The sequence below is a fragment of the Danaus plexippus genome, chromosome 4 (genome assembly GCF_018135715.1).
Source record: "Danaus plexippus chromosome 4, MEX_DaPlex, whole genome shotgun sequence".
NCBI lineage: Eukaryota > Metazoa > Arthropoda > Insecta > Lepidoptera > Nymphalidae > Danaus > Danaus plexippus.
Window position 1 is genome coordinate 2,670,236 of NC_083538.1, and position 16,119 is coordinate 2,686,354.

Genomic DNA, 16,119 nt, shown 5'->3' on the forward strand with positions numbered 1-16,119 from the left:
GAACAGAATAAGAAGTATCCCATGTTCATCTCCTAGTTCTAAGCTACCTCGCTACCAATTCTCAGTTAAATTGGAGCAGCCGTTCTTGAGTTATACGTAATGTAACTAACACTACTTTCTTGTACATATATACACATAGATATCAAAGCAAACTATTCAAAATAAAGCTAACTGCTCAACTCGCAATCTTAATCTATCAACAACAATACAACCATTCAGACAGTAAATAAATGAGCTATCCATAGTCAATCCAGCTATGAGTCATCAGTCGACCCCCTATTACATGCAGTGCACTGTCCTTTTGCACTGCCCCATCGTAAGGAAACCGAGGGAACAAATTTAAATGGGAAATGCCTGTAAATGGCTCACGCTATTGTCATATCGGAGGGGCTGACGGCGAGGGTAAATTTATCAATGCTTTGATATTTATTTAGCGTGAGAAGTATAAACATCCGGAAGGTCACAATATCTTACATCTGATCTGAAATCAATAATTTTTCTGTCAATATTTCATATATTCGTCTATACAAATTATATTATAAATTTTTATGATTGTTTGGTGACATGTGTTAATAAAGTGTAGAAAATACTTAAAAAATGTATTAGTTAAGTACATTTAATGTGAGCTATATATTTCACGCTCATGCCCTATCAAATCAATACTCCTTACATATTCAAGCCATTTTTTTAATTGACTTACGCCTTAATAGGTTTTTACAAAATGTTTTATACATTATCATTCTAAAACGAATTGGTAAATTATTTGGAAATTGCCATCTTCGTTCTAACTAGTAACAAATCTAAGTTGTATCATTTATCTATATAAAATGCATCCTGAATATAAAAATGTATTATATACGTATACAGTAGGTATATACAATACAAACTGTGAACCAGGTTAGTGTATGAGTAAACAGGCAAAGGGTATTAAGGTTGTTTTGCTTTGCTTTCGTCGTTGCGTAGGAGTGTTTAGGATGGTAGATAAGGAAGATGATGGTGGGGGGGTTGCCCGGGGGGGGATACCGGGAAAATTAGATTTAGGGAGTTTCGTTGCGGACGACGCTATGTCGTCGCGTCCGGGGTCGGAGGTGGGAGCCAAACGTCTCTTTTCGGAGATGTCTGGCTCCGACACTGAGACTGGGGGCGAGATTTTTAGGAGTCCGGGTCCGGTGGGGAGACGAGGCCGCGGTCGTGCCCTAACTAGGGCTCGAAAATATCTCCGCAAGCGGCAAGAGGAGGAGTCGGAGGCCAGCTTCGACTCTTTAATGGAAAAGAAACTGGTAAGGGGGAGGGACGGAGGAAAGGCAAGGGAGAAAGAGGTCCTTCTGGACCTGGAGACAATGGGGGCAGAGGCGATAATGGTCGAGGCTGAGAAAAGCCTCGACCTTATCAAAGAATTAGTGGGAAAGAGTACCAACCTAAAAGGGGGGTACTCTTCAAAAATAATGAAGGCCTCTGCCCTTCTCAGGGAGGCGCTGGGCGTGCTTGTGACGCGCACGGAGGCGGAAGAGACCCGCCGTCTTAGAGCCGATATTGGTCGGCTCCAGCGAGAGAACGCGGGTCTCAAAGAGGAGGTGCGCGCCCACCGCCTCCAATTTGAGGAGATGCGGAGGGAGAGGGCGGAGGCGACAAAGGTGGCGTCTGAGGGCCCGATCGGCCGGGACCAGATGCAAGCGTTAGAGTCGAATATCGCCAGGTTGGTTGGCAACCTGGTCGATGGACGACTTGCCGCGCTAGAGTCCCGGCTCCCGCGGGAGGAGGTCACCCGCCCTCCCCTGGCGGGTGACAACTCCGCCGTCGCCATAGCTGCCAAAAAGGCTATCCGCCAGGCGGCCATGCAAAGAGGGGCCAAGTCATCGGCCCCTCCAACGGCGTCATTGGCACCGGTAATGGTGTTGTCGGAGGATGACTTCCCTTCTCTTCCTCCACCATCCTCCAAGGGAAAAGGTAAGGGTAAGGGTAAGGGGAAAGAGGCGATTTGGACAGCGTTCGGTCCATCCACGTCTAGTGAAAGGGCCGAACCGGTGGCAGCGGGTGTTGGGGCCAACGCGGCGGGATGGACGGAGGTGGTCCGCCGCAAGGCCCCCAAGAAGAAGGAGGTGGTGCCGATGACTAAGAAGCCGGCGCCACAGCAGAAGAAGGCGGGCCCTAAAGAGGGCCCGAAAAAAGTGATGCTCCCGCGCTCCCAGGCCGTAGTGCTGAAACTACGCCCTGAGGCAGCGGCCCGAGGGGCATCGTATCTGTCGGTCCTCCTCAAGGCCGAAAAAGAGGTGGACCGAAAGGAGCTGGGGATAGGGCCCCTGAAGATCCGTGCTACAGCAACGGGGGCCCGTATCATCGAGGTTCCCGGCTCCACCAGTGCGGACAAAGCAGACGCTTTGGCCGCGAAGCTGAAGTCCGCACTGGCAGAGGAGGTGGAGGTTACGAGGCCCGTGAAGTTCACTGACTTGAGAGTCACGGGCCTTAGTGATGCGACGACCGCGGACCGGCTAATAGCCGCGGTCGCGCAGGAGGGGGGCTGCACCGAGACCCAGGTCAGGGTGCGCAACGTGCGACCTGGGGTTCGCGGCACAGGCTCTGCCCTACTGGAGGTGCCGGCTGTGGCGGCCAAAAAGTTGCTGCAGCTGGGCAGTATATTGGTGGGGTGGAGCCAAGTGCGGCTCTCATATATGGAGGCACGGCCCAAGCACTGCTTTAAGTGCTTGGGAATGGGGCACGTTGCGGCCGCGTGCTCCAGTCCAAAAGACCGCAGCGGCCTGTGCTACCGCTGCGGCAAGGAGGGCCACAAGTCCGCCCAGTGTTCCGCGTCACCGCGCTGCGCTGTGTGCGCTGACGCGAGCATGCCGGCGGACCATGTGATGGGGGGTCATTCGTGCCGCCCCCCATCCACCCGTGGGAAACTCCCGGCCCAACCGAAAAGGGTGGGGGTTTCGAGGCAGGCGTCAGGAGCTGAGATGTCCGAGTAATGGCTGGACATCTCAGGTTCCTACAGGCTAACGGCAACCACTGCGCCGGGGCTCAGGATCTCTTCCTGCAGTCCATGGTGGAGTGGGCCGTTGACGTGGCGGTGATGTCGGAGCCGTACTATGTCCCTGCCCAACCTCACTGGGTGGGAGACGCGGACGGCTCCGTCGCTATCGTCACGAGGCCGGGCGCCGTGCCCCCCCTCGCAGTCAAAGCGAGGGGCCATGGGTATGTGGCGGCGGTTCGGGGGGAGATTGCACTAGTCGGGGTATATTTCTCCCCGAACCGCGACCTGCCGGCCTTCGAGAGATTTCTCGACTCTCTCGGGCCGGTGGTAGGGCAGTTAGCGCCTCTCCAGGTGGTTGTGATGGGGGACCTCAACGCCAAGTCCACGGCGTGGGGGAACCCTCACACAACACCCAAAGGGAGGGAACTGGAGGAATGGGCGCTAACTGCCGGACTGTCCCTTCTCAACACGGGGACAGTCCAGACGTGCGTGCGACGGTCGGGAGGTTCAGTGGTGGATGTCTCTTTCGCCACTCCGACCATCGCACGCAGAGTGGAGGGATGGAGGGTTGAGGCAGGAGTGGAGACGCTCTCGGACCACTGCTACATACGGTTCGAAGTGTCTTTCACTCCTGCAGGTCGCCGGAGTCCAACGTCGAGTTCCTCGTCGCCCCGGGAGAGAAGTCGGTTCCCGCGTTGGGCACTGTCAAAGCTCAACCGGGAACTGGCTGAAGAAGCGGCCGTTGTCGGCCGCTGGAGTCTCCCGGAGAGTGCGGAGTTGGGGGTGGATGAAGGGGCTAGTCGCTTCGGAGACGTTCTCCAAAACGTCTGCAGAGCGGCGATGCCCCCCGTAGGACGTCCACCCCCGCGGGGAGCGGTGTACTGGTGGTCGGAGAATATCTCCAACCTCCGGGTCGCCTGCAACGGGGCCAGGAGGGCATATACCCGGAGTAGGCGACGCCGCCCCCAGGACGAGGAGCGAGATGGCCGGCTGTACAGGATCTACGTCGCGAAAAAGTTGATCCTGCAGCAGGCCATCTGCCGGGCCAAGGAGGCAGCCTGGCTGGAGCTGGTGGAGGGTCTCGATCGAGACCCTTGGGGCCGACCATACAAGCGGGCGCGGAACAAGCTCTGCGCCCAGTCGGCCCCCATAACGGAAGTGCTCCAGCCAGCTGTTCTGAGGGGGATCGTGGGGGAACTCTTCCCCGACGCTCCTGCGGGATTCACTCCCCCCAGAATGGCCCGGCTGACGTTGGAAGAGGGCGACCGCGTTCCGCCCACCGTCACGGAGTCTGAAATGGAGGCGATTCTGACTCGCCTCCAGAGTAAGAAGAGCGCACCGGGTCCGGACGGGGTGCACGGGAGAGTTCTTGCTCTCTCCCTGGTGCACCTCGGGGAAGCCCTCAGGGAGCTGTTCGACCTCTGTCTGAGGTCCGGGCAGTTTCCGAGGGCCTGGAAGGAAGGCCGGCTTTGCCTACTCCCAAAAGGCAGCCGGCCTCTGGACTCGGCTTCGGCGGTGCGACCGGTGGTTGTGCTGAACGAGGCGGGGAAGGCCCTGGAGAAGATAATGGCCACCCGTCTCGTTCAGCACCTGGAGGAAGGCTCGGGCCCGGGACTGTCAGAGTCCCAATTTGGGTTCCGAGCCCGTCGGTCGACCGTCGATGCCCTCAAACGCCTAAGGGCGGTGACGGAAGAGGCGGAACGCAGAGGAGAGGTAGTGTTGGCAGTGTCGTTGGACATCGCCAACGCCTTCAACAGCCTCCCACACAGCGCGATACAGGTGGCACTCGAGTACTTCGGAGTGCCCCTGTATCTGAGGAGGCTGATAGGCGACTACCTCTCCCAGAGGAGGGTGGCAGTCGAGAACCGGAGGGGGTCCATAGAGTGGTGGACAGTCGAAAACGGCGTTCCACAGGGTTCGGTCTTGGGACCTGTCCTGTGGAATGTCGGGTATGACTGGGTCCTGCGGAGTCGCCTCCTCCCCGGGATGGGTGTCATTTGCTATGCAGATGACACCCTCGTCTTATCCCGGGGACGGAGCTACAAGGAGGCGGCGCGGCTGGCCGAGGTCGGTACTGATCTCGTGGTCAGCCGCATAGAGAGGTTAGGGCTTCGGGTCAGAATCGACAAGACCGAAGCCCTCCTCTTCCGCGGGACTGGGCGGAAAGGACCCCCGCCGGGTGCCACCCTTCTCATAGGAGGAGGGAGGGTCAGGGTGAGCCCGACCATGAAATATCTGGGGCTCACCCTTGACGGAGGGTGGACCTTCGTGCCCCATTTCAGGGAGTTGGGGCCGAAGGTCATGAGGACGGCAGGTGCGCTGGGGAAATTCCTCCCGAACCTCGGAGGTCCCAGCGCAGCTTGCAGGCGGCTATACTCTGGGGTCTGTCGGAGTATAGCCACGTACGGTGCTCCCGTTTGGGCTGATCGCCCGATGAGCCGCGGGGTCAAGGCCCTTCTGCGCTCAGCTCAAAGGGCGCCCGCGGTGAGGGTTGTTAGGGGGTACCGTACGGTCTCCTGGGCCGCAGCGACGGCTCTTGCTGGCGATCCGCCCTGGGATCTTGTGGCGTCGGTTCTCGCCGAGGTGTTCTCTTACGTCTCGGGTAGGAGGGCTCTCGGAGAGAACCCTTCGTCAGAGGAGATCCAGGCGGTTCGCCGGCAGGGGGAGTCGCGCCTTATGCGGGAGTGGGGGGAGGACCTGGCGGGCCAGCCGTACGGTAAACGTACAACGGCTGCGCTCCGTCCGGTCCTAGAGCGTTGGATGAGGCGGAAACGCAAACCCCTTACTTTCCGTCTGACGCAGGTTTTCACCGGGCACGGCTGTTTCGGTGACTACTTGTGTCGGGTGGCCAGGAGAGAGCCGGGAGGAGGCTGCCATGAGTGCGGCGCTGCGGTGGACTCAGCCCAGCACACCCTCGAGGTGTGCCCGAGATGGGCTGCGCAGCGCCAAGACCTTGTGGCGGCGCTCGGCGGAGTGGGCTTGTCGCTTTCGAGTGTCGTGGAGAAGATGCTTGAGAGTGACAGGTCCTGGATGGCGGTGTCCTCCTTCTGTGAGACGGTTATGTCCACGAAGGAGGCATCTGAGCGGGAACGGGAGGTTGCGGCTGATGCACCCTCCCTCCGCAGACGACGGACGGGGGCGCGCCGGGGGCGATATCAACGCCTCCTCCAATAGCGCCCCTGCACTCCGGGCTGGGGTCGGGCTGGTAACCCGGCTCCTGTGAAAGCCCGGCGTCGTCGGGGCGGTCCTAATTGCCGGGATCACCCCCTTTCTCCGAGGGAGTAAGTCCGGTCTTTGCCAGGACCGGCCAGTCGCTGGTGTGCCCTGTCGCTGACAGATCCGGGGTGCACCAACATAGCGGCCGATGGCTTTCGCAGTGGTTTTAGTGAGTAGGGACCTGCCCAGGTCGAGTCTCACACATCCTCTCCGGCCCCACCAAGGCCGGTGAGACGGCTCGTAAAAAGAGTTTCCCTGCGTCATCAAAAAAAAAAAAAAAAAAAAAGGTATATACAATACAAAACAATCTTTATAATTATATCATATTCATTATACATTATATAATAAAATATATACGCATATAATGTTATTTTGTTTTGTAGTTAGAAAGGTTAAAAATCTGCAAGTCCTCACCATAGGTTAGTGAACTTATTGAGAGCAATCACCTTAAAATCAAATTAAATTTTCATCCCATCCTTAATATTCTCTTTTCTCAAAATATATCAAACAATTTCACAATATTTAACCTGGCAAGCTCATGTCTGTAAAGCGCGACAGACGTAGTGATATATATTTTCTCTATGATTTGCGATAGGGTATCTGAACTTTATAAAAAATGAGTTCACCATAGACTTACTAGGCGTACAATAAAAATATATTTACTAGTAACATATTAAATAATAAAGATTCCATTAAAAGATCACAGTAAAATGTTCCAATTACGAAACAGTATAGAATTATATAAATTCTTTCAAATTGTCTTGTTTATGTTTTATTGATTCATTTTTCCTATTTTATTGATTCACCGTTTTGAATCACTGACTCTATTTATTACAATTTTTATAATAATTCAAATGTATTAATATAAAATATATGTTAGTGTTACATTATTTACACATTTAAATACATATATAGAAGTTTTAATTGCTTTTTGTATCTGAATAGCAAATAAAAATACGCTCTAAAATTATGTTTTAGAATAATTAATAATTAATTTTTATTTATTTTGTTGTATTTTTACTTATATTAAGATAATTATATTTTCCCTTAATTAACCTTAACAAACATTTGAACTGCCTAATTGAGAACCAGAATAGTACTTTCCAGATAAAAAACAAACACTTAAATTTGTTAAGAAATACCATAAGTAAACTTTCATATCAGGACGTGTAAATCTAGGATTTTCTGAATATCTTGGGGATACGGGTATGAATATTTAACATGAGAGAATTGGATACCACACACACTTAAATATCTGTTACAAACGTAACTCAACAGAATCGCAAAAGTCAAGCTTATATACACATATGTATATACATTTACTGGAATTTTTGTAATCGATATTATTTTCTATTTAAATTTTAATTCTATTAGTAGCTCAAGATTGTTTTACATATTATAAACATAACCTCCACCACCTCCGTTCCAATATGACTTCTTAGTTCACCGACTCGAGTCAGAGCACGATAGCTTGTTTGGCAAAGTGACTAACGCGATATTCTAGTGGTTGTAGATTCAATCCTGCTCGTATTTGAATGCCTCTAAATTAAGTTATACATACATAATACATATTACATATTATATATATATATATATATATATATATATATATATACAAGCGCGAAAGACTGATTTTAAAATAATGGCATAGTCATTGCTGACGTCATAACTTCGCTTTTCAGTAATAACATTTTGAATTACATTTAAATAACTTTTCGCAGAACAAATACTGTGTTAAAGGCACCCAATTTGGTTAGATTGTTTGATATAACTGTCCGATGTTTTACCCAAACCAAATGTGTTGAGTGTTGGCGATATAGCGTAAATATATCTTAAACATGGCTACTTTGTCCATTGTTATCATAACAATATGCATGGAATTATAAATGAGTCATTACAAACCTTTTGGAATCCAATCTTATCGAGGAAAATACTACTAATATAATTTCGCATAAAATATTCCTTATTTTTCTTTAAATATATATTATTAAATCCCCAAAAAACAATGTATTTTTAACTTTCTTTGATAAAACGCGATCACTATTTATTCACCTAACCGCCCCAAGATAGGTTCGTCCGGAGATAACATCATTGATTATGTCTTATTCCATTTCAAAGCGTTATATTATTTGACATTCCAAAAAAAAAATGAACGCAAATAGTACATAAAGTTTACTGACTTAATGCAACAAAAGCTTTAAAAGCATATCACTCCACGGTACCTTAATTATGCACAGCTCCTATAAAGAGCCATGCTCTAATACCTATCTGTGAAGCACGGTGTTGGCTTGCCACATAAATAAAAGGGCCTGTCAAGTAGTGCCCTGAAAGGCAAACACCCGACCATGCAAGTTGCTTGACTTATCCCAGGCTTTTGACCTAGAATTCTATGACAATCTTGACTCAAAGCATAATCTTATTTGGCGTTAAGTGATACAACAATAGCAAATTTTATCTTTATAATGATAATTTTCTATTTATAACTATTACATGATAATTAAAAACAGTACTTGTATACCCATTTTGTAATTGTTCATTTCTTTAACATCCTGTCACAAACAGAATGTAAATTTAAATTGAATTATAAAACTTCGTTAGACAATATTTTCAAGTAATTATAAAAAGATTACTTATTATTATTAAATCAAACTAATAACTAATATATTTATATTCGTCTCCCAATACTATGTTAATTATTATATTTTTATTCTATTTAAATATTACGAAGTTAATTAAAATGTAATTTGTCTCGAGTTTATTCGGGTTAGGCTGAATCTAGTGTGCAAATATAATGAAACATAACACGAAGTTTATTAGTCAAACTGTCTGGCTATAACATAAATTGAATTGTTGTCTATGCATAGTAAGCCTAAATTAATGATAATATGTCTTACATTACAAATATAACAGAAATTGCCGATTTAACCAACCTTATTTTATTATCTGGTAAATTTATTCAGGTATTCCAATTTCGTATATGGTTATTTTAATTCTTAATTTTTCTCAAAATTTTCCCCTCCCCTGGTTATGCTTAAAAAAGTTCACTGGCTTCAGATAGATACCCATTTTATTCCAGAGGCTGGTAGACAAGAATTTTTTTAAGAACTTTCATACAAAAGGGTTTGTATTTAGAATTGTATATTTCAGTACATTAATATTGGTATTTTTAAGACTATTATAATTTTTTCTTTCGTTTAAAATTTTATTTAGAATAATTCTACTATTCAGTTTTTTTTTTTGCATAGTTCGCGTGAATAAGTTTCTCTTAAGGTAAATATTAGACATTGATAATATTTTAAGGCATCTTAATAAAATTACTGAGATCTAATATCCCTTTTCTTCGTTGATTATCAAAGTTTTGTCCCAAAATGCGTCGATGGAATTTAAAGTTATCTAAATAATAAGAAGATAATGATTAAAAGATTGTGATAGACTTAATACAACAGAGTATTTCGGAAAACAACGATAACAGTAACAAAATATAATGTTGATAAGGAGGAATCAACGTGGTCTGGAATCTTAAATTAATTAGTTTCATTGTTCTTATTAGTCTTTAATAATCTTTGAATGAAGCCCCAGTGAAAGTACTTCCAAGAGGTCTTTATTTTATAAATCTGATTCATAATATGATTTAATTACGTTCCGAGAATTTTATTGTAAACGTTTTTATCATAATAATAATATATATTTATATATCTCCAAATTATTATTATCCAAACGTTATATTTGTGAGCCAGTCAGAGAAATTCAAAATGGCGTTATATGTATAGAAAAATTTGAATTGTATTTGAGCTGTTGTAATGAACAGAGTTTACCAAATAATCTTTGTTCCTAATTACCATTGAAAACCGTGATATGATTTAAAATACTGATCAATTAAAAATTATTGCCATCCAAAATGAAGTCCATTTAATCCCGGAGATAAGCCAGGTCATGGAATGTGTTTTTTATCTGTTCTGTGTTGTATCAGCAGTTGTAAATTCAAAGGGTAGGCAGTAAAAATATAATAAGTATAGTTGTAAATAGTAAATGTTCGTGATGGCGGACATTATACCCTGTTTAATATACGTTGATTTAATAAAATTAAATTATTTCCACATTGTACCGTATCAAGGGACAAGTGCAAACTTTGACCCACCGCTCACCGCTATTTTGATTAACAAAACCTAATACCCATCCGCAATTTCATAATGGTCTCCCAGTTTAAAGTTCTCAACTTTCTTAATGATACGCTACTCAGTTTATGACGTTTCACGTCTAAAACTACTCCGGTAATCAAATAGCTAACAAATATAAGAAAGATTTTTATGTTGAACAAATTAAGTTATCTTTTTGACACTTATATGTGATTTTGCACACTACGTTTGATTATTTAGTAATTTGTAAACTCGTACCTACTTAGGACTTTAATGAAAATAAATGAAAAATATGTGCCATTTGGTTTGACGAAAAAATAAATGATATTAAAAGAGAAAAAAATAATAATATTACGATTTATGAGATATTTTTAGAAAATGATATAAACTTTGTCCTTGTATGAGTCAGAATTACCTATCAAAAATTTGTCTATTTTATGCTATGGCTTATTCACCTTTTTATCAAAATTAAATTTACCATGAGTCTATAAATTATGTTCTATTTTAGATTCGGCTGCCCAAATTAATATTATAATATTAAATTGGTTTTAGTTGACGTGTCAAACAATAATTCTTTAGAAATAATACATCCTAAATCCATGATATGAAATCAAAACCTTTGATAATATATGTACATATATTAGGAAATTCCATGACTATCGATTACTATCTATTAGTCTATTGAATAGTAGACTTATCAAATTTATCTAAAGGCTGTAAAACAGCCATGAATAGCAACAGGGAGCTTAAATCCGTACAAATTGTAAATATTTTCCTTTGATTCGTAATCGTTTATTGATTATAAAAATCATGAGAGTTCATTGGCTCTCGTTAACACTCGGTAAACAGCAAGCGCTATAAGAGAACGGTCAACCATTTTTAATTGCACGAACGAGACGTGTTCGCCTCCTAATAGTTGTTTATTCCTAGCTAAACACTTTACTCGCTTTTATTACAATGGCAATATAAAGTGTATGAGCACGTGACAAAGTATACGGATTTATTTTATAAGTAGTATAAAATAATGATACAATATATAAAAATTATATAGAACGCATGATTCATGATCATGTATTGAGTAATAATATGCAGCGCAAATGCCTCAATGGAGCATATTAAGCTTCGCGGCATGACCCTCATAAACCTTAATAATAACAACGTTACTGAACAATGTAGTATACTCTATTAATTCAGGTTACTCGTAAACTTCACATATATCGAACCAGAACGTTACTGTTACTATTAGAATAATATTATCTCGAAACCATCAAAAAGTTTTAAAGAACTCGCTATCAAACATCATCATAAATATTCTTAATCAAATTAATAAACGTATTCACTCTAAATCTTTTTATATAATATTTATATTTTATTCTTTATAAAACGTTCAGATCTGGATACATGATATCCAGTACCACGTGATACCTTAATGTTGGTATTTCGTAATGTAATCTTATCCATTACTTTTGTTTCTTGTATTTTCTAGAGCTGAATCTTTTATAAAGACAAGCCTTGTCCCGCCAGTCACCTAATGATGATTTAGAGTATCGCGTTCCCGCGGGTCGCGTAATTTTCTCTTAGTGGACACACTATTGTCCGAGCCAACCAAGCCCAAAACTCTTGTATTTAATCATTCATTCCACTGAAATAAGCAAGTTCTCATTTAGATTTATTTCCCTATTTCTTGGTAAAGTCGTATAAATAATGTCCCGGTTTCGCAAGTTAATACGATTCTACAAGTTTAGTGAGTAAGACCTCTTCAGTGTATTCTCAATAAATAAAGTCAATATTTAAACGACAATCTTAACATTTGAGGTAATTTACATTCATAAATTATGTTTTTCTTTAAAATAATTCATTTTCATCGCGTGGGAATATATACTACAGTAGACAATACAAAATTGCCGCTATAATGACATTCATTCGTGCAATTGAAAAAAAATAATAATATATATATAAGTAACCGTTTAAGAATTTGAAAGCGAGTCAATTTATATGTATTTTGTGATAAACATATTTATAATATTGTTTTAAAAACATTTTAATTAACGGGTTGGAAAAATCTACACGATAATATTGCCTCGTCTTGATTGAAAGACAGGGCCGCTCTTAGACCACAAAAGCGATCCCCTCTCGGTAGGTCAGCCATGTTAATTAACACAACCCGAAGCTTGTATTAAACGTAAGCAAACACACATATTTAAAGTATCACAAGTGTCCGGTGAACATGTAGAACATTATATTTTAATTATTTGCATAGTTATGGCTGATAACAGCTTTCTTAATGATTGAAGCCTAAGTAAGTGCCTTAGGATGATCCTAAGTAGTTATTTAGACCTTACTTTGGGTAAAAATACTTAACTAAATAAAGGTTAAACTAGTAAGTTTCACAAATTGCAAACATGTTCACAAAAACACCCACAATTTCAAATATTATACTAAGTAATTTATAGGATAAGATATGTGAGAGCGGGGGAATCCTCGTGGAACCTTGGCCAAGACTCTAGTTCTTTTATAAGGCTTTCGAGTCTGGGCGTTAAGTACCGATGACGATGGACAGGCTTCCATTTTGAAGCAAAGATAGTCTTTACTCAAAATGATACTTGTTTATTGCTAACAAATTCTTACAATGAATGTCAAGAATTGTATAGCGGAGATTCTACCACTGTGGCTCCTAAGAGCGACCAATGTAGAATGAATTCAGTACGGTTATGCTTTGACTTTTATATGGTAAATTCTATATTACAATTGTGGGTACTTGGAAAAAACTAATCACCTGATGTATTAATAAAGTTATTAACATCGGTGAAGTGGGTAATTTGAAAACAATTATAATGAACGAATACACGAAAAGGAATATTTTCGATACGAGAAGGCTGTCGGCGCGACAGATATAATATTTTAATAAATTGGAAATCTTTCTGTGGGAGATTGATGTCTTTAAAATGGTTTTCAATTCTATTACAGTTACCATCTGTTATTATAGTTCCAAATTTGTTTTGGACCATGTTTTCAATTATAAATAAACACAGCAATAGACTCCATTCACCTGAAACCTTTCTTTAATCTCATAAAACATGAAAAGATTTTTGAGAGTAGGTACATATTTAAATTAATATCAAATATTTTTTATTGAATACTGCACAGTATTCATGGCTTTTAAGATATAATGGTGGAACCACTTTCTATATATAGGGTTTTCCATTAAGGGCGCTTGATCGTGCAGAACTTCCATCGTAGCGTGTGCTGTGTGGCACGTAGCGCCGTCCTGTTGAAACCACATGTTGTCCAGATCCATATTCTCGATTTCAGGCCAAAAGAAGTTGGTTATCATCGACCGGTATCGCTCACCATTGACGGTGACGGCCACACCATTATCGTTTTCGAAAAAATACGGACCAATCACGCCTCCGGCCCAAAATCCGCACCAAACAGTCACTTTCTGCGGGTGCATTGCCACTTGGTGAACCTCGTGTGGATTGGTCTCGTCCCAAATACGGCAATTTTGCTTGTTGACATAGCCATTCATCCAAAAATGCGCCTCGTCGCTGAAGATGATTTTTTTGCCAAAATCGGCGTCAACTTCCAACTGCTCTAATGCCCAGTCAGCGAACACACGGCGCTGTCTATGGTCATTAACCTTGAGCTCTTGGGTCAGCTGGATCTTGTACGGGTGCAGGCTCAAGTCACAACGCAAAATTCGCCAAGTTGTCGTCTGCGAAAGGCCGAGTTCCTGTGCGCGACGCGGAATTGACTGCCGCGGGTTTTCGAGGACACTGTCGCGCACAGCGGCGATATTCTCGGCAGATCTCGCGTTACGTTGACGCACGGGAACCGGCTGATTGTTAACTGACCCGGTTGACTCGAATTTGTCCACCAATCGACGGATAGTCGACTCGGCAGGACGATCATCGCGACCGTAAAACGGGCGAAGTGCGCGGAACGTTGCTCGAACTGAAGACCCATTTTCATAAAACAATTTTATGATTTGCACGTGCTGCTCGACACTGTAACCTGCAATGGTGGTTTGGGAGGACGGAATGAATATAACACACTGCATTTGACAGCTGTCACTTAAACAACATGGCCGCAATCAGCTGTCAAAGTTCAAGCGTCCCTATTGGAAAACCCCTTACTTCAACTTTCCATAACTTCCCATTCTGATTTAAAAGATCAATGAAAATATCCAGTACTGCCAAATTCATTCAGCACTGGTCTGAGCTTCGAACCTACATCGACCTACAAGCGAGCTTATAACAGACTTATTTTATATTAAATTTAGTAAATTACAAAATGGGATGTCATAATGTCATGGACAAAATAAATTTTCATTCTTTTTTTTTCAGAAAAAGCATAAAAAAATTCAAAAAAAGTGATTGATAATTTCACTACATAACGTTGACTTACTTTGAACGTCAATAACTTTTCTGTTACTGACATTATTATACTAATTACTTTTTAATAAAAATATTTATTTGTGTAATTTATTTTATATTGTTTATTATTTTTGTTATGTGTTTAATTAATTATATTGTTTGCAATTCAAATATAAATTTTCTTGCAACTTTAAGTTTTGTTGCAGATTTTAATGAAAAGATTTTGTAACGGCTTTTTTTTGAGCAACATTTATTTTATTATTAAATAAGTTTACACTTTAAAACTTTTTTAAACGTAGGTTTATGTTTGCTGAACGTTGATCTATACTCTAAAAAGAATTTAAATTTACCAAGCAATTTTAATACGACACAGTGATTTCTTTATTTTCTTTCAATACTCTCAAATAAGATATAATGTCATAATTTTTAAATAAACTCAAAACCTTCATTGAATCCGCCAAGACTAATGTACATTTATATAATAAAGTTATATGAAGATATTTAAAAATAAAGCTTTAATAAATTTGTATTTGAAATTTGAAGTTGCTTTAGCTCTCAGTTATGGATCCTTAAATTATCTTTCTTTTCATATGAAACACGATCTGTATGTCCTCGTTAGAGACATTTTAAGCTCTAGGATTATGAGGGCTCAAAATTTACAAACGTGATGATACAAGATATTGTTGGTTTCGTAGTACTGCTTAAAAGACAGTGTTAGAGAACAGTCCCTTATACAAACCTTTACAAGGGAAACAGCCTCCGTTCCACAATTACGGGATCAAGAATAATTTATCAAGTGAAAATTATTACATAAAGTTACAAGACCCAAATGAGAAATTCTTGATAAAAAAAAAGATTACACATTTTGTAAAGATTTTTAGTGATAAATAATACATCAAATAGTAACACACATCACAAGTTAGTAACGCCTCTGAATAACCTCTTAATAAAGATTTTATTCATGTATCGCCACTCCAATCTCAGTAATATCACGTTTTATAACTATCTCATTTTATTTACCACCATATAATAATATCAAGGTTCGATAAGCGCTTTGGAATTTTTACTAAAGTTATACTTTTTAGTATCATGATGATTATAATTAGTGGTTGTGATGCGGTTACGTACTCGCAAGTTATGGTCGTTCAAGAATCGCCAGTAATGTTTTTGTTTACTTTTTATGTGAAATTGCGCATAACCTTTTTTTTGCTGTATTATAAAATACAGGATCTAAGGAAATAGATAAGGTAAATTATGTTTATACTTTGGCCTGGCGTTTTTTTTCGGGGGACTGCTACTAATTTTTTTGGTACATAGGGAATTTGAAAAGTAGTCCAGCTGCTGAATGTACTTCACCAGTCTGTTTTGTCATTATAATTTACGATTCAAGTTGCCGTTATTTTATGACTTCCTTTTGTTC

At 41.9% G+C, this 16,119-nt stretch overlaps 1 protein-coding gene across 1 annotated transcript; it reads left to right on the forward strand.

The window, feature by feature from the left end:
- The first annotated feature begins 2,965 nt into the window (after positions 1-2,965).
- LOC133319550 (uncharacterized) lies at positions 2,966-4,649 on the forward strand. The gene is made up of 4 exons (XM_061524515.1): positions 2,966-3,232; positions 3,353-3,920; positions 4,029-4,221; positions 4,559-4,649. The coding sequence occupies exons 1-4, from the start codon at positions 2,966-2,968 to the stop codon at positions 4,647-4,649; spliced, it is 1,119 nt and encodes a 372-aa protein (XP_061380499.1).
- Positions 4,650-16,119: the final 11,470 nt, after the last annotated feature.